Source organism: Mus pahari, chromosome 18 (assembly GCF_900095145.1).
Source record: "Mus pahari chromosome 18, PAHARI_EIJ_v1.1, whole genome shotgun sequence".
Lineage (NCBI taxonomy): Eukaryota > Metazoa > Chordata > Mammalia > Rodentia > Muridae > Mus > Mus pahari.
The window spans coordinates 54322656-54346029 of record NC_034607.1 but is presented as its reverse complement, the minus strand read 5'-3'; the positions used below and the strand labels follow the sequence as shown (position 1 = coordinate 54346029).

Sequence of the window (23374 nt, the reverse complement as noted above, 5' to 3'; positions counted from 1 at the left end):
ATTACCCCTCAGAGGTATGGGAATATAATGGAGATGGAGCCAAACAAGAGTGGGAGGGTGGAGACCTTCAAGACATGTTGGGACAATTCGTGGGGAACTGTGAGCTCCCAGAGAGCCTTTTCCATGGACAGGATTGTGCATATATGCAAAAGAGCTGCATAGTATTGGTTTCGCAGGGCTATTGCCTGGTGTTGGATGTGATTTTAAGAGAAACAGTGCACACCAGTAGGTTGTAATTGCCCCTCCTCTGAAGCTAATGGGAACTCCAGAATCCACTCCTCCCAGAGTGCTCTTGGGCCATTGTGCTCCATGTCCCTCCCTGTTCTCGGCCCTCCATCTCACAGGGGTGTGATTAGTCATTTGCTCAGCACTTGGTCTCAGTTGAATGGGCCCTTGTGTAAGTGAAGGGTCATGTGGAGAACCCTGCTGGATAAACAGTATTATACTCGCTGAGGAAAGCCTTATTTTCCCAGCTATAAAGTTCAACTCCTTAATTAGAAAATAATGAAAGCAAGCAAGCCTTCTCTTTTCATTATTAGCTGGATTTGTGATTTTGCTCTTGATGGAACCGGTCTGGCCCACCTTCACCCAGATCTTTACCAACTGTGAGCTCATTTAAGGAAAACAAAACACTTCCCGTGGTACAGGAAAGGCTCTGAGGGGATAAGGTTAAAACTATGCATTATTCTTGTATGTCCCTTCACAGCCACTGTGACTTTTCATTACGTCTCAAGAGGCCACCTTGACACGTCCCAACCCACTCAACCTCCCCCCCCACCCCCCCCCCCCCCCCAGTGAGCAGCACTTGGTTGTGCAACTTTTAAAATAGCCTGGGTGATGATGGGTTCAGCCAATCACACAAAACAAACCACCTTGGTCTTCACTTGAGTCCTCAGGTCAGGAAAAGGTCGTGCCCATTGTTTTTCCTAAGACCCTGTAAAATACGACAAGATGTATGACGGCACCCATGGCACACCACAGTACAAAGGCAACTGGGTATGGCACCTCAATGTTAGTCTCAGCTCCAACCACAGCCGACCAAGCAGTGTCACTCTGGTTGAGCCTGCAAAGCCCAGGCCCCATCTCTATTCAGCGGGATTAGTGTCGCCTCCTTTCACAGATCTAAGCACACTCACACTGTGTCAGCCACATAGTTATCACAACTGCCACAATTAACCACAATTAACACTTCAGACTAACAACCCAGAGCGAGTCAGTTGGGTGAGACCATCTCCAGCATTTCACCAAACATTTTAAATGTTTGGGTTTCGTTAATGCTGTTCTAGTTTGATTTTCTGTTCCTGTGACAAAACACTCTGAGCAAAAGCAATTTGTTGGGGAAGAAGGGTTTATTTTCTTACACTTCCAGTTATCAGATGGGGAGGAAGGGTTTATTTTCTTACACTTCCGGTTATCGGTTGGGGAGGAAGGGTTTATTTTCTTATACTTCCGGTTATCAGTCTGTTACTAAGGGAACTCAGAGCGACAGAGATGGAGGAATGAAGTGCGCTGACTTGTTCTCTGGCTCATTCCCAGGCCTATGCCCCACTCGCTGTCTTCCACAGCCCAGGCCTAGGGATGGTGCTGCCAACGATGGGCTTTGCCCTCTCACATCCATCATCTGTCAAGACAATGCCCCATGAATGTGCCCACAGATGGATCTGATCTAGGCAATTCCTCATTTGAGCTTTTCCCTTCTGGGGTATTTTACTTTGTTTTGTTTTGCTGTGAAACACCAAAACTCGGGAAGGAAGAAGTTTATTTGACTTACACATCCCAATCACAGTCAATCTATGGAGGGAAGTCAGGACAGAAACTAAAGAAGTAAATTAGCTTAGGATTTCGTCCCATGCATTCCCCTTCCGTGCCCCCTCTCCTCCCTGGGAGGTACCTTTGCTTTGTTCTGCTCAGTTCAGTTCTGGATCCCTCAAGGAGCTCAGGCAAGTTGTCTGAATTCATCTGCCTACATTGCTGGGACTAGATTCAGCCCAAATATTGCCACAGGAGCACTGTGAAGGCCATGTTATCAACCAAGCAGTACATCTTGTCACACTGTCTCAGCACTTGGCCACTGCTTAAGAGTGATCTATCATATGTATGATTTTTTTGTTTGTTCTTCCCAAGTCAACCGTGTTGATTCTTTGAGTTATGACATGCCATTGGCCAAACCTTTTAGCACCTGTTGTTTGTTAAGAATGACAAAGAGAATTACACAATGATTATTTGTACATATCATCATTTTTCTGTACTTACTAACCAACATTTCTAATTTTAAATGAGGCTTCCTTTGTTGTCGTCATTTCTCCTGCATGCTCTCCCTTGTTCTCTCTGCCTGTTTTTTTAAGTATTACTTGAAATGTGGATTTCTCAAAACTGTATCTGCCACATTAGAATCCATTACTGTCACCTCTCTTTATGAAACCTGCCATCTTCTTTAACGTGGCATATGGTAAAGTCACGTAACTTGACATGCACTTGACTGAGGTAGGGGAGCATGCCAACAGATCAGGCCTGCTGAAAGACAGGCAACTCAGGCAGCTCAGAGCCTGGGAGAATCACAGGAATGGAGAGCCCAGATTATTCCAATCAAGTTCACAGCAGCACACATGAGTCAGACAGCAGCAGCTACCCACACAACCCCTGCCAGGACACATGCTGAAAATGGACTTGGTCTACAATGACTTACTCAGCTAAAGGAACCCCAGCCACATAGGAGACAAAGGGCAAGTGTGGTGTCCTCTTCTTTAGGATGCTTTCCCTATGCTCATTTGGTTTAATAGAAAGAAAAACAAGAAGGGAAGGAGGAAAGTTGTGTACACGTCTTTCACCAGCAAGCAGAGACCTAAAATGCCAGGCATTGTCTTTCCACAAACATAATCTCTCTTCTCTTCTTTGAAATCAACCAAAAGCTAGGTGGCCACATGATCCAAGAGAATGTCTAACATTGTTAATATAAGCCCAGAAGTACTGTACAGTACCCCAGAATTATTCAAGGTGGGGGAGGGAACATTCAGAAGTACAGTATCATCTGTAATTAATTTCTAACTCCTGAATCTTACTTGGAATGAAAAGATGCCATTCTCGCTCTTTGATTTGCAATTACTGATATCTGAACAGACAATGCCTACAAGTGTGGGGATGCTGCTGTGACAGAGAAGCAAGGAGACCTTTGTCTCATCTCTGGGCCAAGGAAGCCCCTCTCCTTACCTGAAGTGACTCTCCAGATGTTTTCGAAGGTGTTGAAGGTGCTGTGCGAGCCTGACAGCACGACGCCTCCCACTCATGTCCACAAGCTCTCCAAACCAACGAAGCTGTTCTTTTAATCAAGGCAAGACATTGTGTACTGCTGAACACAGTACACTGAGGAAAGAGAGCACTTGCTGCTGGAAGAGAAACAGGGAGCTACAGTCCAGAAAATTCTACCAAGCATGACCCAGATTACTCAAAAATAAAAACAAGAAGTACATGACAGTAGCCCTGACAGAAGGGAACTAAGGCCAACCCAGTGAGTGCACTGGAGAAGCAGCCCAGGCCAGTGGGCCTGCTCTGCAGAATCAGAAAGCCCCCCCCCCACTACAATGGAGGGAAGTAACAACTCATTAAAACATGGGCCAGAATCTACTTCTAAGTGATTGATACATTCACTCACGACAGCCTTAAAAGGATGACACTATTATTATCATCCCTATTTTGGGATGAAGAAGTTGAGGCATGAAAGGTTAAATCACTTATCCAAAGTAATTCAGCTTTGAAGCAAAGTGGGATGGGAGCCCAGTCACCTGGGTTCAGTGCCTGCACACTTGACCACAAAGCCACATGTACTGCACAGCTGGCTTTATGAGGCCACTCTCCTGACATGTGTCATCAGTGAAAGCGCAGGCCAGCAGTTAAGGCTGTGCTTCCGGAAGACAGGGTTCATTTCTTAGCACTCACAGGGCAGCTCACAACTGTCTGTAACTCTAGTCCCAGGATATCTGATGCCCTCTTCTGGACTCTGTAGGTACCAGGCACACAACGTGGTGTACAGACACGCGCATTCAGGCAAAATAACCATATACACTAAATAAAATAATAGTTAAAGAAAAATTTTTTTAAAAAAAGCTAAGATCAGGGTAGCAAACCCCAGCAAAGAGGAAAGAGTTTCCAGGCAACTACAAGCTGCTTTGCTTTGCTACACCCCTGGGAAGGAATGCTTTGTCCTAACCCATCAGAGGTGTAATTCTACCACTTGGAGTAGAGGAAACAGTGGAAGGACTAGACTATGGACCACACGACTGGCACCATGAGGAAGACCCATCACATTTCACCTTAGAACAAGGGTTCCCAGTCAGGAAAAGTGGGGCTGAGTCTGACGCCACATGCGCAGCACTGGCTCATGTCAATCAATCTGTTTAGGTGGATGGCCGCGCATGCTTCCACAATGCTGGTCTAGACTCTGAAAACTTAGATTTCAGAGGAGACAGAGTTGCACCTCTTTTGTTGAACAGCGATATCTATAAGAACCCCTGCCGTGACAGGAGGTTGACAAGGAGCAATATTCTAAGTATAACACTTTTTAAAAGGTCTTGTGGGATTCAACTGCCAACAAAGTGAGAAAGTTGTATGTAATTACCCAAAATGACAGGTCTGAAAAAGACCTATCCCTTTATGTTTTACACTAGAAAATAATAGGGGAAGCTATTGGAAAATAGCATCCAACGATCTAATATGGGTCACAGGAGTTCCTCTGTGCAACCGTACACAGAAAAGAATTCCAGAAGTCGGGGAGGGCTCTCTTTACTGTGGATGCCAAAGCTGATGGATTTAGATCCCTGAAGCATTGAAGGATCCTAATTTGGTGGGGGTTGGGGTTGGGGGTTAGTTAATTACTGTATATTTATTGTACAGGTTATGGAGCATGGTGCAATGTCACAATAATGTACACAATCTATACCAATCAGATCAGCGTGCTTAGCGTTTCCATTTCTTCATTGTCTCTCTGTGTATGGAGCCTTCGTGTTACTTCTTCCTAGTTCTTCATGAAATAGGTAACAGGGATTTGACTGTCAGCTCCTCGGCACTCTTTTAATCAAATAAGCAGGTTCCGGGGATTATTGGCCGACTCTTTAGATTGCCTAAGTCTCCCATTTGGAATATCATATTTAAACAAGAGTGCCGCCCCTATTTATCGTCAAAGGTTTGCTGTGGTTTCTGGAAAGAAAGAAATAACACATTCACATGCTACATACATGTACATGCAGCAGGAAGGTAGATAGAGACTAGAGAAACCTTAGGGACATAGAAGCAGGTGTCTGAACCATTTTCCCCTGGGCTCCTTTCTGGCTCTGACATTTCAGTATGGCTGGGGGGGAGGAGAGGTTCTCTTGTGTCTCAGCCTGAGCAGGTGTGGTGTGTGTGTGTGTGTGTGTGTGTGTGTGTGTGTGTGTGTGTTGTGTGTCTGTGTGTATTTATGTATATGTGTATGTGAGTTTATGTCATGTGTGTTTATGTGTATGAGTGTATATGTACATATATGTGTGTGTGTGTGTTAGTTTGAGTGTGTGTGTGTGTGAATGTGTCTGAGTGTATGTGTGAGTGTGTGGGGGTTGTTTTATAGATACCATATATTTTTATATAAAACAATGGAACACAATTTAATAACCATACCTTAACTGATGGCAATATCCTCCAATATAATCTTGCTTGCTCCACTCCATTTCACTTTTTTAAATGCTTGTTCTTCTCAACTACATTGCTTTCTCTACTTACTTATGGAGCTTAAAGAACCGATGGCAGATGTTTGGGACTATGGAGCTAGTTTGGCATCAACAAATCCATGAACACACAGACAGAAATAGAGAGTGAGCCAGTGACCCAGTGCTGCAGCTTTGCAACCCATAGAGTCCACAGGACCAGGGATCTACGGGGTGCCTCTTAGCCTGCTGCCCTCCCTCACCCCACCTCACCACGCCCTACTCCTACCCCCAATCCCTGCCCTCACCCTGCTCCCAAGAATCAAAAACCCAACAGCACCAATGCTTGCCTTTCTTATCATAATGCAAGCAACAGCCATAAGAATTAAATCGGTACATGGGCGTGTCAGGGCCAATCACCCAGCATCTGGTAAACATTTTAGAAACTTGGCATTGACGGAGGAGCAGTAAGAAAAGCTTCACCCCATGTGCCTCCCAACTCCACGCGCCTCCCAACTCCAAGATGTTGGAGAGACAGCTAGCCATTGTGAATGCCAGTGGTTATCTTAGCAATAAATGTCACAGGAGGAGAGTGTCTGCTTCTAAAGTGTGTTTCTGTCATCTCCTTCCCATCCCTAAGCCCTCTCTCCTCCTTCCTCCAGCAAACTGTATGGAAATGGGTTTGAAGAAGTACAAAGCCATGCATTCAATGGGACGACGCTAATCTCGCTGTAAGTATATGCTTATTTCCCGGGCTCATGAATAAAAATGAAGCATCACTCTGGCTACCAGATCACATTCAATCTTCAGCAAGTAACTCTGGGCAAAAATAAACTTTCAAGTGGCTAGTCCTCCGAGTTGCATGCGTGTTACTAGGCAACCGGCTGGCTGGAAACCCCAGAGAACCCTGATTTCAAAGACAGGCAGCCTCCTCACATTGAAGTTGACAGTTTGCTGAAATATTCAACACCCTACTTTGCACCTCCTCCACCTCACGGCTCCCCTCTCACGCTGCCTTGCTCAGGTTGATGGTGTGTTAAAGGCAGAATATTTCAGAAAGAGACGCTTCCCCAGACCCCCACTGAAGGGAAATGGGGTGACACCATTTACCAGCCTAATCAGCTACAGCTTCACAGAATCTTCCTCCTGCTGGCAGGAAAGAAGCTGTTCTCCAGAGAGGGAGATCCGGCTATTCCCCAGTTCAGTCCATGCTCCTGCTGCCAACCCCACACACATACCCAGTAACAGCCTTTAACTCGGGGACTCATCCTAAGGATGGCTCCCTTCATCGCCCCTCAACCTGCCCTCCCCATGGCCATCCTCAGGGACACTGGTAAGTTCACACATTTATAGGGATGCGTGTGGTCCATGACAGCATAGGATGAGGTTCTGAATGCTCAAGTCATGACTAGCAACACCTAAAAAAATACCTGAAAAGCTAAACTGAAGATGCAGTTATGCAGATAAGTGAAGATACAGTTATGCAGATATAGGTGAAGATACAGTTATGCAGATATAGGTGAAGATACAGTTATGCAGATAGGTGAAGATACAGTTATGCAGATATAGGTGAAGATACAGTTATGCAGATATAGGTGAAGATACAGTTATGCAGATAGGAAGGCCTTTAAAATAAATGAGTTAGTAGCCAGTGAGGTGGCAGAGTTTAAAGAAGCTTGCCTCCAAGCAAGCAACCTTGAAGAAAGAACTGACTTCTAAGAAGTTGTCCTGTGACTTACACACACACACACACACACACACACACACACACACACACCATGCCGTGGACATGTTTTCTCTCACACACAAATTAAATAAATAATGTAACAAAAATTTTTAATGAACTTGTCTGAAGCATGATCCACATCAATGATCTTTTTAGCACTAAGGAAGGCCTATAAGAGTCACTTCTGCTTGCTAATGCAGATTCTTGAGCTGACTTTCTTTTCCTTGGTGGATCTCAAAGGAGCTAAGAATTTGTGCTTTTAAGAGACTCCCAGGAAGGAGCTAGAGAAAGTACCCAAGGAGCTGAAGGGGGCTGCGACCCTGTAGGTGGAACAACAATATGAACTAACCAGTACCCCCTGAGTTTGTGTCTCTAGCTGCATATGAAGCAGAAGATGGCCTAATCAGCCATCATTGGGTAGAGAGGCCCCTTGGTCTTGCAAACTTTATATGACCCAGCACAAGGCAAGGCCTGGGCCAAGTAGTGGGAGTGGGTGGGTAGGGGAACAGAGGTGGGGGGAGGGTTTAGGAAACTTTCGGGATAGCATTTGAAATGTAAANAAANAAAANAANAANAANAAAAAAAAATTTTANAAAAAAAAAAAAAAAAAAAGAGGCTCCCAGGAGACCCTCATATGTCAAGGTCTGAGACTAAGTACCCCAAGTCTAAATAATATACTCATGATTTTTAACTGTAGATCTTAAGCCAAGCAGCCCACTGTGCTGAAACCATGCTGTACAGTTTAGCAGAGGAGAGCCAAGGCCTAAGGCTCACTCTCTATCACCTTGTATCACCTTGAGCAAGTTGACTGCCCAAGCCACTGTGCCCTCATTGTAAGCAAGGCTGCTAATAGAGGATTATTCATTCTGAGGATTGATCCAGCAAGTGGGACGGTCAGATTTGTACCCATAGGGCTTAGCATGCTGCAACATTGATTAAGTTTATCCCATGATTCTTGTGAATGAGTAGATAAAGGTTTGTATGCACTCAGCTCAGGGTCTAGATCCCACCACATACGGAAGAAACTGTCTTGTTCACTTGACAGTTGCATAAAGAGGTCATTCACAAGAACCCCAAGATTAGGGAAGGAGCATCCCAGCCGCCTTGGTCCACTCTCAGCTGCCCCCTTCTGTTATTCATGCAACAACCACAGCTCTACTGAAGGCCGCATGCTATGTTCCAGCAGAGATGAAAAGGGGTAATCTGTAAGCTGCTGGGTTTACGATTCACAGCACAGGAAAAGGCAGTCCCAAGCGGTGTGAGAACTGTACCTGAAAGATAACTGAAGGCAGTATATGTTGTGCTTGGCCAGAGAGCAAGCAGGTCCTCCAGAATTTCAGAGGAGGGAAAGGGTTAAATAACAGTGGGGAGTGGGGGTGCAGGCTTTGAGCCAGTCTAATGTGGATAGACAAAAGCAGAAGGAAAAATGTGTTCCAGGCAGAAGCCAGCGAGAGGACCAGCCATTGAAGAGATGTGCTCAGACAGGCTGGCAAATAGAGCTTTTCAGAACTTTGAGAATGTGAGGGTCAAAGAGAGAAGGCTTCCATAACACAGGAGGAAATTCAGAGTGTTCTTTTGTTAGAGAAAGGACAGAGATTGGAGGCAGAACAAGGATTCTGGGATCTTCCCAACAGAGACAGTTCTTTGTGACTTCAGCCACCTGGACACAGGCTGTGACACACATGCCCGCTGAGGACACACATCTCAAAGGAATCAGATTACACTATGAGAAGAACCACTTAGAAGCCTCGCTTTTTGGTTTGGTTTATGGCTTTTGACAAATTCTGAGGCCTCCAAGGTCACAAAATCTCAGACCGATAAGGAGCTCGCTGCACTTTAACCCAGTAGCCCGAGGAGCCCGAGGAGCACTTGAATCCTCCCCAAGCAGCTTGGTAGCAAATTCTCACAAATCCAACAGGAGAATCTGTTAAATCGTGGGACAAAGGGTTTTGCCAAACGACAGGAAAGGACGAACACTAGGTGAAGCCAAATACATGCACTAGCAATTCCACAGTTTCACCAAGAACACCATCTTTTTCTAGTTTGTCTATCCCTCCCCCAACCCCTCCGCCCCACCACACACAACTGTGAAAGTTGGTGTGAAGTGCAGGTGTGACTAAGGAAACTGGTTTTCCCTCACAGGGAGTTAAAAGAAAACCTCCACCTGAAGAAGATGCACAGCAGAGCCTTCCAGGGGGCCTCGGGGCCCAGCATCCTGTGAGTACTGTGGTGCAGCCTCCTGCCCCCACAGAGTGCTGTCACTGCCAGCCTGGCTTGCAACCTCTATAGCTGAAAAGGATCAAAGGTGTCAGGCCTGTCCTACTGACATGAAGCACTGCCTCTGACATAGCCCACATCTCCAGGGACTGCAGTTTGATGCCTCTAAGGGAAGATTATACTCAGCCTTTCTCTTATCTGTTGAAGGTCCCTCTGGTTGTGTAGCCTGACCTCAGTCTCCATGTGTTATTACCATTGTTGTTGAGTGTTGAGAAACCATGGCATTGGTTTCTACATGGTGTTTGTGTTTCTGTCTTCTCTGGTAATTCACCTTCCCCTCAGTTTTATTAGGAGATATGCATAGTAGATTATGGCTTAGCACGATGCCCTGCCTCATTTGGTCTCAGCTTATGTCCAAATAAAATATTCTGAGCTTCTAGCAAAAAAAAAAAAAAAATGTGACTTCGAGAGGCCATAAGTCAACCAGTAATGCCAAACACAGGGTGTGGCCTCATGTGCTAGTGGGTGGTAGCTCCCCTCCCCCACCAGAACTCACTCAGAGAATTCATTCTGACTTGAACTGCCCCTAGCATTTGAATGGCCGTGGCTGAGATGTTGCAGGTGGATTCTCCCTATAATCGCGTGAGGAGTCAGTCTCGAACTCTCCACGAGTTGGGCTTCGATGCAAGGTCCTGTACAAATAAAAGCTTCTCCAACCGAAGCTGAGAGACTCTCAGGACTTTAAGTAAAAGCACGGACATTCCGAAGACAGTTTGGTCACATGGCCAGTTAGCAGAATCCCAATAGTAGGTTTCATTCCAGGGCGATGACTTCCCAGACATATGAGGCCACTCAGAAAACAAACTACAACCTCCTCCATGTCTGGGAAAAGTCTGCAACCTGATCTAACAATTCGTACAAAGACTCTAAATCAGAACGGAGCACTGGCTTCCTAACCAGCAAGAACCAGAAGCAGGAGGGGGGCTACAGCCCGTGGGACATAGTCTCCTGTTTCCACTGTTCTCCCAGGAACTTGGACCCTGGTACATTCCAGTTCATACTCCTGCCCTTCCCTGCCTCCCACTGCCTTGTGTCAGGCCCTGAGCCTCCCAGTGGGGGCAGAGGATGTGCTGCTGGGAAAGGGTTGGGCATTAACCTCTTAGAATACAAGCAGGGTTTAAAAACTACAACTCCTACCAAAACCCCCTCTCCCTGAAATGTTGTACATTTGGGGTTTCCTTAGAGTTTGCCTCCAGTCTAGTAAAACCAAGGAGCTTTGTTTAAAGCCCCCAAGCCTTCGGCGCAGCTCTGTTAGCTCCGCATGGTGTTTGCTTGCTTTGGATGGACACATCTAACTAGTTATTAGAGCGCGTGTGCTCTGCTTCCTGGGCGGATGATAGCTAGTGCCACATGAAGCTCTTAATAGGGTGGTTCATCTGCACTTTATGAAAACCTCCCCTGCAGAGCTTAATCAATCAGACACAGAGGCATCAAAGCCCTGAATATTTCCCCCTGGGCCAGAACACAAAAGCTGATGTCACCTATGTGCACACTGTGTTAGGAAGCAAGCTGTTGGGTTTTGTAAAATAGGGAGAGGTCAGGAGAGAGGAAGGGGTGGAGAGTAGACATAAGGAGGGAGGGGCAGAGGGAAGGAGTCAGAGATACAGAGGAATCAGGACACAGCAGAGAAAAATTCTAGTAACCATATGAAAGGTATACGGAGCCACAGGCAACCTTGAGAAGAATAGTGGGTGACAGTAAGATGAAAAATCCCACAACAGTTCTTTGGAATTCAGATCATGATGACAGAAGCGATGAATTGTAGGAAAAACAAAACGGAGGAAAGATTTCCCGGACCTTAGGGGAGGGCCTTGGAGTAAAATGTGTAAAATCAGTCAATAAAGGGCCTCTCTCCCCTTTGCGGTTCAGGGACATCTCTTCCACCAAATTGCAGGCCCTGCCGAGCCACGGGCTGGAGTCCATTCAGACGCTCATCGCCACGTCATCCTACTCGCTGAAAACACTGCCCTCCAGAGAAAAATTCACCAGCCTACTGGTCGCCATGCTGACCTACCCTAGCCACTGCTGCGCTTTTAGGAGCCTGCCGAAGACAGAGTAAGTGAGCAGGAGAGGGGACCTAAGACAGACAAAGTGAGCAGGAGAGGGGACCGAAGACAGACAAAGTGAGCAGGAGAGGGAACCATGGTGCTGCAGAGAAGCTCTGATCTAGTCGGTGGCCCATGGTGCCCTGCTGCAGTCGTGGCGCAGCTTTTAGACAAAACCAAAATGAGCTGTTCCTCATCCTGAGGTCTCCACGTGCCCGGCCCGGCGCTTCATAAACCTGCCAAACGCTAAAGTACCTCTGCAGCACCTTTGCAAAACCTGGTGTCAAAGCCCGTTCTCTCAACAGAAAACATTTTACTCAATCTTAAATTTAAAATTGTCAGAGTACCACGTGGTTTGGTTTTGGGCTTGTTTTGTTTTGTTTTGTTTTTAAGCTATTTGTCTTCCACGGAAAGCAGCTTCCATTTCCGAACAGAAACGTTTCCACTACAGATCGGTTAGGGAATCCTATGAAAAGGACCAGAGTGCCTGCGGGCGTCCGACCGCTTCCCTGCACTCCAGGCTGCGGGTGGGGTGCTTGAAGGAGAGGGTGGCAGCAATTAGGGGGCAGAATTTCACTCTTCGCAGCATTCTTTCCCAGGAGTTTTCTAGCTGAGAGGCACCATTCTGCATCCGGACCCAACACGTGTCACATGTATAAATGAAAGAAAAAGCAACGGCTAGCTTTGCAAAGATGTGGTGCAGTCATGTTAACACTTCCTGCTCTCCCACCCCTGTCTCTAGCTTGTTTTCACTGCAAGCCTTGATGCTCTCTGCTGTTCTTATTGCCCAATACACTACTCCCAGTGGGAAAATGCAATGCTCTGAAGAGTCATTACTGCAGAGATGTGCTCAATCAATTCATTAGATGCTAAGGCACTGTGGAACGACACCAGGCTGCCACTGCTTTTGTTTAGAACTAACATATTTATAGCTGATCTACCAGGCTGGAGAAGGGAAGGGGGAGGGAGAGGGGGAGGGGGAGGGGGAAGGGGAGGGAGTCGAGCCAAGATGGAATGTCTCCTGTGACGGCATGGGGCAAGAGACACTAGATGGATGTTATCCAAAAGCAAGCACAGGAAGACTGTGGGTAATGAGGAAGATTGCCCACAGAAACAGGAGCCCAGGTTACTGGAAGGCCAAGGTGGGCTCTGAGTACCCGCCCAAGGGCGTCAGAGGAGGAAGAGCTTCAAAGACTTTAAAGTGAGATTATGCACATTTGCTTTCATGAAACCTCAGCAGGGCAGCAGATGGAAGGGTGGGTTGAAGGTGGCAAAGCTGGTAAAAGACAACAGACAGACAGACAGACAGACAGACAGACAGACAGACAGACAGACAGATATAGTGGTTTAGGGTGAAGATGGTTCTGGTCACCTACTTACACTTCTGTAGTGAAGAGGTCACACTCCTCCTGAAATCATAGATGTGTGAGTGTTTGCTTCAAAGCCTTTTATTCTAGACGGTAAAAGAGACTATCTGTGGGTGGAAAGGGGGTTATGGACTATGCCTGTCTGAGCTATATGTGAATGTCATCACACACATTGTCTTGAGTGAGCCTGGATATGTCTACTCAGTCACAGGTGCTTCTGTGACAATGAAGCCCAAGGAGGCCAGTGAAGATGAAGGGTTGGAGTTCAGTCTGTGGGATCCGGGTGCAAACTGAGGTGTTCTATAGATAACACACTTGGCTGCCTGGGCACAGCTTTCTTTCTTTCTTTCTTTCTTTCTTTCTTTCTTTCTTTCTTTCTTTCTTTCTTTCTTTCTTTTATTAGATATTTTCTTTATTTACATTTCAAATGCTATCTCCTTTCCTCATTTTCCCCTCCAAAAATCCCCCATCCCATCCCCACTCCCCCTGCTCACTAGCCCACCCACTCCCACTTCCCTGTCCTGCCATTCCCCTACACTGGGACATAAAGCCTTCACAAGACCAAGGGCGTCTCCTCTCACTGATGTCCCACAAGGCCATCCTCTGCTACATATGTAGCTGGAGTCTTGAGACCCTCCATGTGTACTCTGGTTGGTGGTTTAGTCCCTGGGAGCTCTGGGGGTTCTGTTGTTCCCCCTATGGGGCTGCAAACCCCTTCAGCTCCTTGGGTCCTGTCTCTATGGGCACAGCTTTCTAAGACATTCTTGGTAACTGTGGAGATAGAATGTGTATCATCCAGTGTTATCATTCAGAGGTCAAGTCCCTGTTAACTGTGGACTTGTCTGTCAACTACTGAGCCAGGACTACCCTCCCCCATTACACATGGGGTGAGTGGGAACTGGGACGGGGACAGAGACTCCGTGCAAGCTTACAAACATAACAGTATCTAGAGTAACACGAGGGTCAGTCTTTGAAAGATCATGTGGTCAAATCCCCATCTTTCTTCATTTGCAGACTACCATTATTCCAAGGACCCATTTCACTGCTGCTGGATAACAGAGCAGAGCAATGTCCACATTGGGTGCCTCCCCTCTCCATCCTCCGCAAGGAAGGCTGTACCACTCCCGGCAGCTCCCTCACCCTCATTTCTTATTTCTGAGCCTCCCGTAGGTTTGGTTGCCATGCACCAGCCTTCTGTCTCCTTGCCACATCCCCTTTTCTCAAGCCAAACTTCCCAGAGGGGAAGACAGAAGAGAAGGGAACACCAATGCTAGGTTTTACACAAAGGCGCAAGGCCTAAGTGCACAACAGCAGGCACACCCAGCCCCACAGAATCCTGACAGAAAGCCTTCTAGCTACAATCTAAAGCCATGAATGGCATGTAGTTAATCAAGGCCGATAGGAGGGAGGAGAGTTGGTGAGGAGCAATCTTGAGTACACCACAAAAGCAGCTTTTAATAAGTATTGAAAAACTCATGATTCAATACAACAAATTTACGTGTTTTCCCCCCACCACTCCCGAACTCACACAAAGCACTTTGAATTCAGGAGCACTTTCTCTAAGCTGGAGACACTAAGAACAATGCATGAGAGTATATACTCTCTCCTCGGGGAAGCATTTCAGTCAGGACAATGGCGCAAAACTCACCCAGGGTAGGATGGCTAAGGAATGTGGATGAGTAATGCATAAATAGACACCATCGGGTTAAAGGATCAAAAGCTCAATGGCTTGTTTTTCTCATTTTCTACCTCTTCTCTTTCAGACAGAATTTTTCATTTTCCATTTTTGAAAACTTTTCCAAACAATGCGAAAGCACAGTTAGAGAAGCGAATAACGAGACGCTGTAAGTATTCACGCGCAGACAGGCAGGAGCCAAGGCTTGTTCTGTGGGCACCTTATTGTTATTTGCTGCGACGATTTTTCTTTTGATAAAAGTCTTGGTGAGAGGATGTAATGTAGTTTTTCTATAGTTTCAAATGGGAATATTTTCCCTTTGCAAGTGCCAACTGGTCGTACGTGTTATCGTAGCTGTTTAAAAGAAAAGCCAAATGAAATGGAAAAAGTCTAAGAATATAAGGAAGTGGTTACTATAAACATTAGTGTGTATAAAATGGCAGGTTCATTTTTCAGGCATTTGGGTGTCACCGAGGGCTACTCTATATGATGGCTTCATCCGAAGTAACTGTCACTAGTCATATTCCACAAAGACATGGCTTCTAAAGGCAAGGATTTCCTGTCAAAGACCATGCTTCCAAGTGTGGGGTTACTCTTTGTGTGTGTGTGTGTGTGTGTGTGTGTGTGTGCACATGTGCTTGTATGGGTGGCCAGAGGTCACCTTGGATGTCCTTCTTCAGGCGCCATCTACTTTGTGGTTTTGAGACAGGGTGTCTCCCTGAGACCCAGAGCTCACCAGTTAGTTTAAGCTGACTGGCCCCTAAACTGAGGGATCCTCTGACCTCCACTTTCCCAGGACTGAGGTCCTTGGTGTGCACAGCAAGCACTTCACCAATAACACCATCTCTCCAGCTCCTTCATATTAATCTTAATGTCATCATTACCATACACTAGAAGGCAGCTACATGTCCATTCTCCTGACTGACGCCTAACATTTTTCTTGCTTTAAATGCTGACTGCCCTGGCATTTCACTTACCTTCAATTGTAAAAGAACATGCCTCAAAAGACAACTGCGGTGTCCCTAAGCCGCATTTATTATTATTCCTCCCATGTGCCCTGAAGGACTGCAAAACCAGATGTCCCTCTCAGATACTCTTCAAATCTCTTCTATTTTCTCTTCTCCTCTCCATCTCAGAGTGCCATGGAGACAATGTGGGGGTGTGATGGGAAGACCTTGGACCTCGAGGTATCGCCAAGTCGGATGTGATCCTTGGTAGTAACATTCTTGCAGCGCAGAGCTGGACATGCAGCTTCTGGGGAGAGTAGTTTTGGCAGCACGAATGCTTGCTGGGACATCTTTCCTCTCAGTAGGGAGTGAGAGAAATGAGACTTGACTTTCAGACCCAGACTGAAGGGCGCCATCACAGCAGCACTTAGGATGGGTGTCAGCCTGTCTCCTTCCTTTCTTTCCTTTGAGTCACCACGATCTGCCCTGCAACACTCCTTTCCCTGCGCATCCCTTTCCTCTTTATGTCTCTTGGTCTCCTTCCACGTGATTCCTTTGCAGCCATGTGGCTTTGTACTTATACACAGAAGACCACTTCTAAGCACATACAGTTAGTTGTGGCACCAAGGGGTGGTTGCGGTGAGACTTTAACCCACCCTCAGTAACCATCATCAGCCCAGCCCCAGCCTTTCCAAATGAGCATCCCTTTAGGCTCACTATGGTGAGAAGCTTCAAGCTACCCAAAATTACTAGATAATCTAACTAAGATACATTGCTCCTGGTGGAGCTACTGGTTTTTTGGTTTGTTTTTTTTTAAAAAAAAAAAAAAAAATACAGGGATTTGCATAGCCTAGGTTGGTCTCAAACTCATGATGCAGTCAAAAAATCACCTTGAAACTCTGATCTCCCTGCTTCTGCTTCCTGAATTCTGGGAGTAAGGGCATGGACTCTCATATCCAGATCATGTTGGTGTTGCATCCTGAGTCAAGGGCCCCGTGTATACTACGTGAGCACTCTACCTACTGAGCTATGTCACCGGCCCCTGAAAGTACTTTTTAGATAAATGCAAAGTTCCACCAGATAGCCATTCTCCAGCCATTCCTAGTCTCACCTGTTGTTCCCAAGAAAGCACAGTGATGTTCCCACCACTGTAGCTGACCCCACTGTCCTCCTAAGACCCCCTCCCCACACACACACAGGTCCTCTTTCTCTGTCAGCTGTCACTGGAACAGTGGCGTAACTGCTTCTGCCTCCAATACTTCTAAGTCCCTGAGTCCATTTATACTCCCTAACAGAGCTACCAGAACCTGCTGTTGTCAGTAGGCATGCTACTGACCTCGGGAGCTAGCCCAGGGGAAGACCTGCCAGAAGGAGGTCTAGCAAGTCAAAAGACCAAGGAGGGACCATGGAAGGAACATGTGGGGTCACTTACTTATATCTGTTAAGAAATCATGGCAGCATTTTTAGGCATCCTAAGTTAGTCCCTCAAACAGGTGAGATGATTTGATAGGGCAAAGAGAATAAAAGAAATAAAGGCCACAATGGTTGAAATATTTTTATCCAGTTTTGTGTTACTATTTTGTATGAAGCATCTACAGAACCTGCTTGAAGTACAGATTTCTGGGCTCTGTGCCTCTAAATTTTGATATGCATTCTTAACAAACACCCTGGTGGTTCGCATAGATACTGATCCACGTACCACACTTTGGAGATCACTGACTGAATGATGATAAAGATCTCTGAGCTGAGAATGTGAAGGTGAAATCCTGACACTGTCCCCATAAGGGATCTTGAGCATATCTCTACCTTCGTTAATCTTGGCTCTCTTTCTAACCGTACAAGGGGTTCAACCAGATGATCAGTGAGCACCAATATTAAGAAGGATTCATTTTCTTATTCATTCTTTATAACCACCATCTCCTAGAAAACTAACAGTATGAAATTATTTTGATGTAAATAAACTAATAAGGGTGTTGCTTTAAAGTTGTTTAATAACGAAACTGATGAGGGATTCTCTGCCACCCTCTGTGTGGACACAGTTCTTCCCCAGACCTGAATCCTGCTCCTGGATTTTCATGTTGTTTTTCCCTCTAGTACTGAAGGCTTCAGATATTTTCTCTCATCAATTCGTAGACTAGGTACAACTTCCAAGTATAGATTATGAGAGGTTTTGAAAGTAGGGAAAGATACTTTTAAAAATACATTTCAGTTAACTCTTTGGGAATTTCATATATCATAGTCACACACACACACACACACATGCCCTAAAATCTTCCTACATCTACCTCCCATCTCCCCATCCCTCCTAACTTCATGTCTTCTTTTATTTTTAAATAACTCACTGAGTACAATATGTTCTTCCTACAAACTGGGCATAAGTGTGGGGCTACCCACTGGAAGAATGATTGACTTACCATTTCTCTTAAAGAAAATGGACTCTCCCTTCCCAAGAAGCCTCTAATTGTCAATAGATCAGCAGCAGCCTGAATTTCCGAGCCTCTTCCCACTTCATACTGGAATGTTGGCCGGCTTGATCTTGTGCGGGTCTTAAGGAGGTACTGCTGCTGTAAGTCCATGAGTGCAGCAGCCAGTCTAGTCTTGAGGGGAGGGGTGGATAGATAAACCTTTTTGGGCTAAGCCCACCACTAACACTTATTCTCTGACTTTCGACCAACTGTAAACTTCTGCTTTAATTGTCATTCACTGCACAAAGCAACTTCTTTGATGTAGAATGGGAACTGCACTAATCTATGGGCATAGAGATTGAATTTAAAGGGCAGTTGGACACTATTGCCTACGTAGAAAAATAATAGTAGTGGTTTACCCCTATAGCACCACAATCATATGTTCTAGCCATATTTACAGTACCAGGCATGCATTTTCTTGTAGAATGTTTCTAAATTCAATCAGAAGTTGGCTACCCCTATAACAGTTGAACCACTATTGCATCTGTGGGTGTATCTTTCCACACACGTCATTATTATAGTTGGCAGGGTTCACAGATGAGTAAGACTATTAAAGACTTGTTTTCCCCATCCGCCTAACAAGCACCTTCTGGTACTATGAAAGCTGGCCAGTACTGAGGAAGCTACCCTCATCGTTCCAGGAATGGAGAGATATCTTTTATTGAGAAAAACTCTATGGTGAAATACATACTTGCAATAAGCTTTCCAGAAAATGACCTCACTTATCCAACTTCCAAAATTATCAGATAATGGACAAGGTCAAAACTCATTGGACCCATATCGATCACCAAATATATGCTCAATGTTCCCTTGCACTATTAATGCCTTCCAGATCCAGGGTTTCCCTAGTCTGGATTTACTCACTCCACAAAAATTTATTGAATAGAACCAAAACTCTGCTAGACACCATGACTTCAGAAGTAAGATCTTGATCTTGGTAGAGTTCTTGTCTTGCAAACATGAATACTTGAATTTGATGTCCAGAACCCACATTTTAAAAAGAGAAAGAAGAAAAACAGCCAGATATGATCAATAATCTTGTAGTCCCAGCGATAGACAGTCAGAAACAGGCCAGCCAGCCTAGCCCACGTGGTAACCTCCAGGATGGAAGATCCCATCGCAAATAGCAAAGGTAGAAAATTACCTGAAGAATGGCATGCATAGTTCCCCACTGTCCAACATACAGAGAGACAAATTCAGGCACGTGCGCGCGCACACACACACACACACACACACACATCAAAATTAAGAGTCAGTCAAACATGAGCATTAATTCCTATAGTCTAACACTTGGGAGATAGGATCAAGAGTTTAAGGCCAACCTTGGCTGTGTAGCAAGTTTCAGGTCAGCCTCAGCTACATGAGGCTGTCTCAATAATATTAAACAAGATAAACATACATATTGGTTAAATTGTTTTGATTACTAAAAATAACCCTTGCAGAGAAAGATAATAAAGTCTCTGGTGAATAGGAGCAAGAATAACTTCCTTGAGGAACATGTCTTTCAGGATGATAGAGAATTTACCAAAGAGATCAAGAGAGAAAGAAAATTTCCAGTAGGTAGAACCCAGAGCAAGCAAAGCCTTGAGGAGCATCAAAAGGAATGTGAATTTATCACCTAGGCATGGAGAAGGATTGAGTTGGATAAGTACAACTCAGAATTCTGTTTGGGAAAGCATTTCCATGAGATTGGAAGGGGAGAGAACTAAAACCGGATAAGGCTGTCAAGAAAAAAGTCAATAGATGTGCCCCTAGGAGAGAGAATGGATGCAGGCCCAGGAGTTCTAGAGGTCATCCTTTTATCTGTTGTCCCTCTTCTCCCTCAACTCCTATACTCTCAGTCATCTGCTGCTATTTCCCAGTTCCCCTGTGGAACACTGGCTTAACCAGGGACTTCAGTGCAAACAAGTCCCCACTAGTTAATGATTCTTAATGCTGCAAACCATCCAATCCCACTGTGTGCTACTACAAACAGCTTGTTAGCAATTTGGTTAGCAACTAAATAAGATGAATAGCTATGAAAATGCCAAGAAAGGACTTTTTTTATTTAGTGTGTATATATTATGTCTCTAAACTTGTTTTTCAAAGAAAATCATTCCATGTAAAGAGCTTCATTAAGTCTTTGCATCAGTGTGTTAAGTAGATATATTTTATAGTGTCTAGATAGCTTTTCATTTTCTATTGAAAGAATTCCATCAAATGAGATAATTTAACAAATAGATGTAAGGCTAAGACCACAATGGCTTTGTTTTGTTTTGTTTCTTGGGCTTTAAAATCCCACTAAAGATTCTTGGATTTCTTTTAATACTCAGAATCATGGGTACCTCTTCTATTTCCCTCAAGCCAATGTTTGTCTTGCAGTTATTCTGCCATCTTTGAGGAGAATGAACTCGGTGACTGGGATTACGATTATGGCTTCTGTTCACCCAAGACACTCCAATGTGCTCCAGAACCAGATGCTTTCAATCCCTGTGAAGACATTATGGGCTATGCCTTCCTTAGGGTGTTGATTTGGCTAATTAATATACTAGCCATCTTTGGCAACTTGACAGTCCTCTTTGTTCTCCTGACCAGTCGTTATAAACTGACGGTGCCCCGCTTCCTTATGTGTAATCTCTCCTTTGCAGACTTGTGCATGGGGCTCTACCTGCTGCTCATTGCCTCAGTAGACTCCCAAACAAAAGGGCAGTACTATAACCATGCCATAGACTGGCAGACAGGAAGTGGCTGCAGTGCAGCTGGCTTCTTTACTGTGTTCGCTAGCGAACTTTCTGTCTACACCCTTACAGTCATCACTCTGGAAAGGTGGCACACCATCACCTATGCTGTTCAGCTGGACCAAAAGCTGAGACTGAGACATGCCATCCCAATTATGTTCGGAGGATGGATCTTTTCTACTCTGATGGCCACATTGCCCCTTGTGGGTGTCAGCAGTTACATGAAGGTCAGCATCTGCCTCCCCATGGATGTGGAATCCACTCTGTCACAAGTCTACATATTATCCATCTTGATCCTCAATGCGGCGGCCTTTGTCGTCATCTGTGCTTGCTACATTAGGATCTACTTTGCAGTTCAAAATCCAAAGCTGACAGCTCCTAACAAGGATACAAAAATTGCTAAGAAGATGGCTGTCCTCATCTTCACAGACTTCACATGCATGGCGCCCATCTCATTCTTTGCCATCTCAGCTGCCTTCAAAGTACCCCTTATCACGGTCACCAACTCAAAAGTTCTACTGGTCCTTTTTTATCCTGTCAACTCTTGTGCCAATCCATTTCTGTATGCAATTTTCACGAGGGCATTTCAGAGAGATTTCTTTCTATTGCTGAGCAGATTTGGCTGCTGTAAACACCGGGCTGAACTTTACAGAAGGAAGGAATTTTCTGCACATACCTTCAACTGCAAAAATGGCTTCCCAAGATCAAGTAAGTCTTCCCAGACTGACCTGAAGTTATCCATAGTGCACTGTCAACAACCTCCACCTCCGCCAGTGTTAATTCAGTAACTGAATTACTGAATTGTATCTAAATATACTCCCAAAAAAAGTCCACCCAAATTAGTCACTTTAATATAATGTGTTTTAGAAAAATAGTTATCCTTAGGCACTTCAGGAGAATTGAAACTTGCTTCAAAGGGTAGCCCAAGGCACTTGATGACATAAATTTCAGAAGGGTTTAGAAATTTTTTACAATAATTTAGACAGATAATTTTGTTTGTTGAACCTAATATTAAGAAAATCTAAGTTGTCATTTTCCATGTCTTTTTCACTTCCATCTTGTGATTTACGTTGCAACCTCCAAATATATATTCATAACAGACTGGAAATTTAAAGTGGTCTTTGTCCTCAGGTAGTTTGGTAAATACATTCCAGAGATGCACTGTGCAGTGTGGTAGCTGTTAGCCTTGCATGGTAAATAAAAGTTTCTTAGCCATATTTCAAGTGCTCCATGGGTCTCTTTAGTAACAGGTGGCACAGATTCAAAGGAGGCACAGATTCACACTGTTTTCATCAGTGCAAGGAATTCTACGAGACAGCTCTATTCTAGAGACTTCTATTTCCCATTAACACTCAGCTTACTTAGCTTTCCATCTGAAGGCACATCCTGCATACTTGTTTGGCTTACAGATCCTGAACCCCTCATGGGCAAGAACCCACCTCAGCCCATTTTGTTTCCTCATCTCCTATCTCAGGATCTTGGAAATGATACATAGCAAGTGTGCCTAGCTAGTTAGACTTCCTAGAGCTACATGGGAAAATATTTCTACCACCTTAGTATATTTTTTTTGATCCTTACAGGCTTTATGGTTTTTGCCCCCATCCCGGTATCCCTTCTCAGAGTTCTTCACTCCCTTTAACCTCTGAGAGGGAGCCCCTCCCAGAGAATTCCTCCTTCCCTAGGGCCTCAAGTTTCTACAAGATAAGGCACATCCTCTCCCACTGAGGCCATACAGGGCAGTCCTCTGCTACATGTGAGTCGGGGGCCTCAGACCAGCCCATGTATGCTCTTTGGTTGATGGCTTAGTCTCTGGGGACTCCAAGGTATCATTGTTAGTACTCCTTTGGGTGCCATCCCCTTCACTTCCTTCAGTCCTTCCCCTAACTCTTCCATAGGGTACCTTTGCATTTTTAATCAAAACAAAATATTTAAATTTTAAAAAGTAGTAACACGTTATTTCTGTGCTTGGCACTTTATTGGGAAATATATCTAGTATTGTCAGAAGCTCTCGTTTTTCACTACAGCTGACTCTTGCAGGACAACCGACCGACCGACGTGTTAACTGCGCAGCTTTTGTTTGCCCCTTTGCCTTTGTGATTGAAAATTCATTACACACACAGCATCTTGGTGAGTGTATGACATAATCTTACCAACTGAATCTTCAGAAAACTCTACAGTTCCGATGCCATTATCTTATACAAGAAAAAAAGACCATCACCATTTTTGAAAGTACTGAAAACTAGGAAAAGATTCAAGTAAAAAGATTCAATCTCAAAGCTCACTCACAAAGCCTAGCCTCTTTAATGATTCCCATACTGAAAAAAAAAAATCATTGTTTTCCAAGAGTTACTTTGCATTGAAATAAACCAAAAAATTGAATACACTGACAGATGGACAGACAAATATTTATTAGGTAGCTAGGTTTTGTTATTTAAAACCTTATATACATTCAACATTCCTTAAGTTTTCCCAATATTTTATTA

The 23374-nt window shown here is 44.8% G+C and overlaps 1 protein-coding gene across 2 annotated transcripts in view; it reads left to right on the top strand.

Moving 5' to 3' along the window:
• Positions 1-22108, top strand: part of Lhcgr (luteinizing hormone/choriogonadotropin receptor) — a 50161-nt gene extending 28053 nt beyond the window's left edge. The window contains exons 7-11 of one of the 2 annotated variants that reach the window (XM_021218338.1): positions 6335-6403; positions 9541-9615; positions 11545-11730; positions 14851-14931; positions 20536-22108. In XM_021218338.1, the coding sequence (XP_021073997.1) occupies positions 6335-6403; positions 9541-9615; positions 11545-11730; positions 14851-14931; positions 20536-21679 (1555 nt within the window). In that variant the 3' untranslated portion in view covers positions 21680-22108. The remainder of the gene's footprint in view (positions 1-6334; positions 6404-9540; positions 9616-11544; positions 11731-14850; positions 14932-20535) is intronic. The other variant, XM_029531507.1, reaches the window with a different exon arrangement.
• Positions 22109-23374: the final 1266 nt, after the last annotated feature.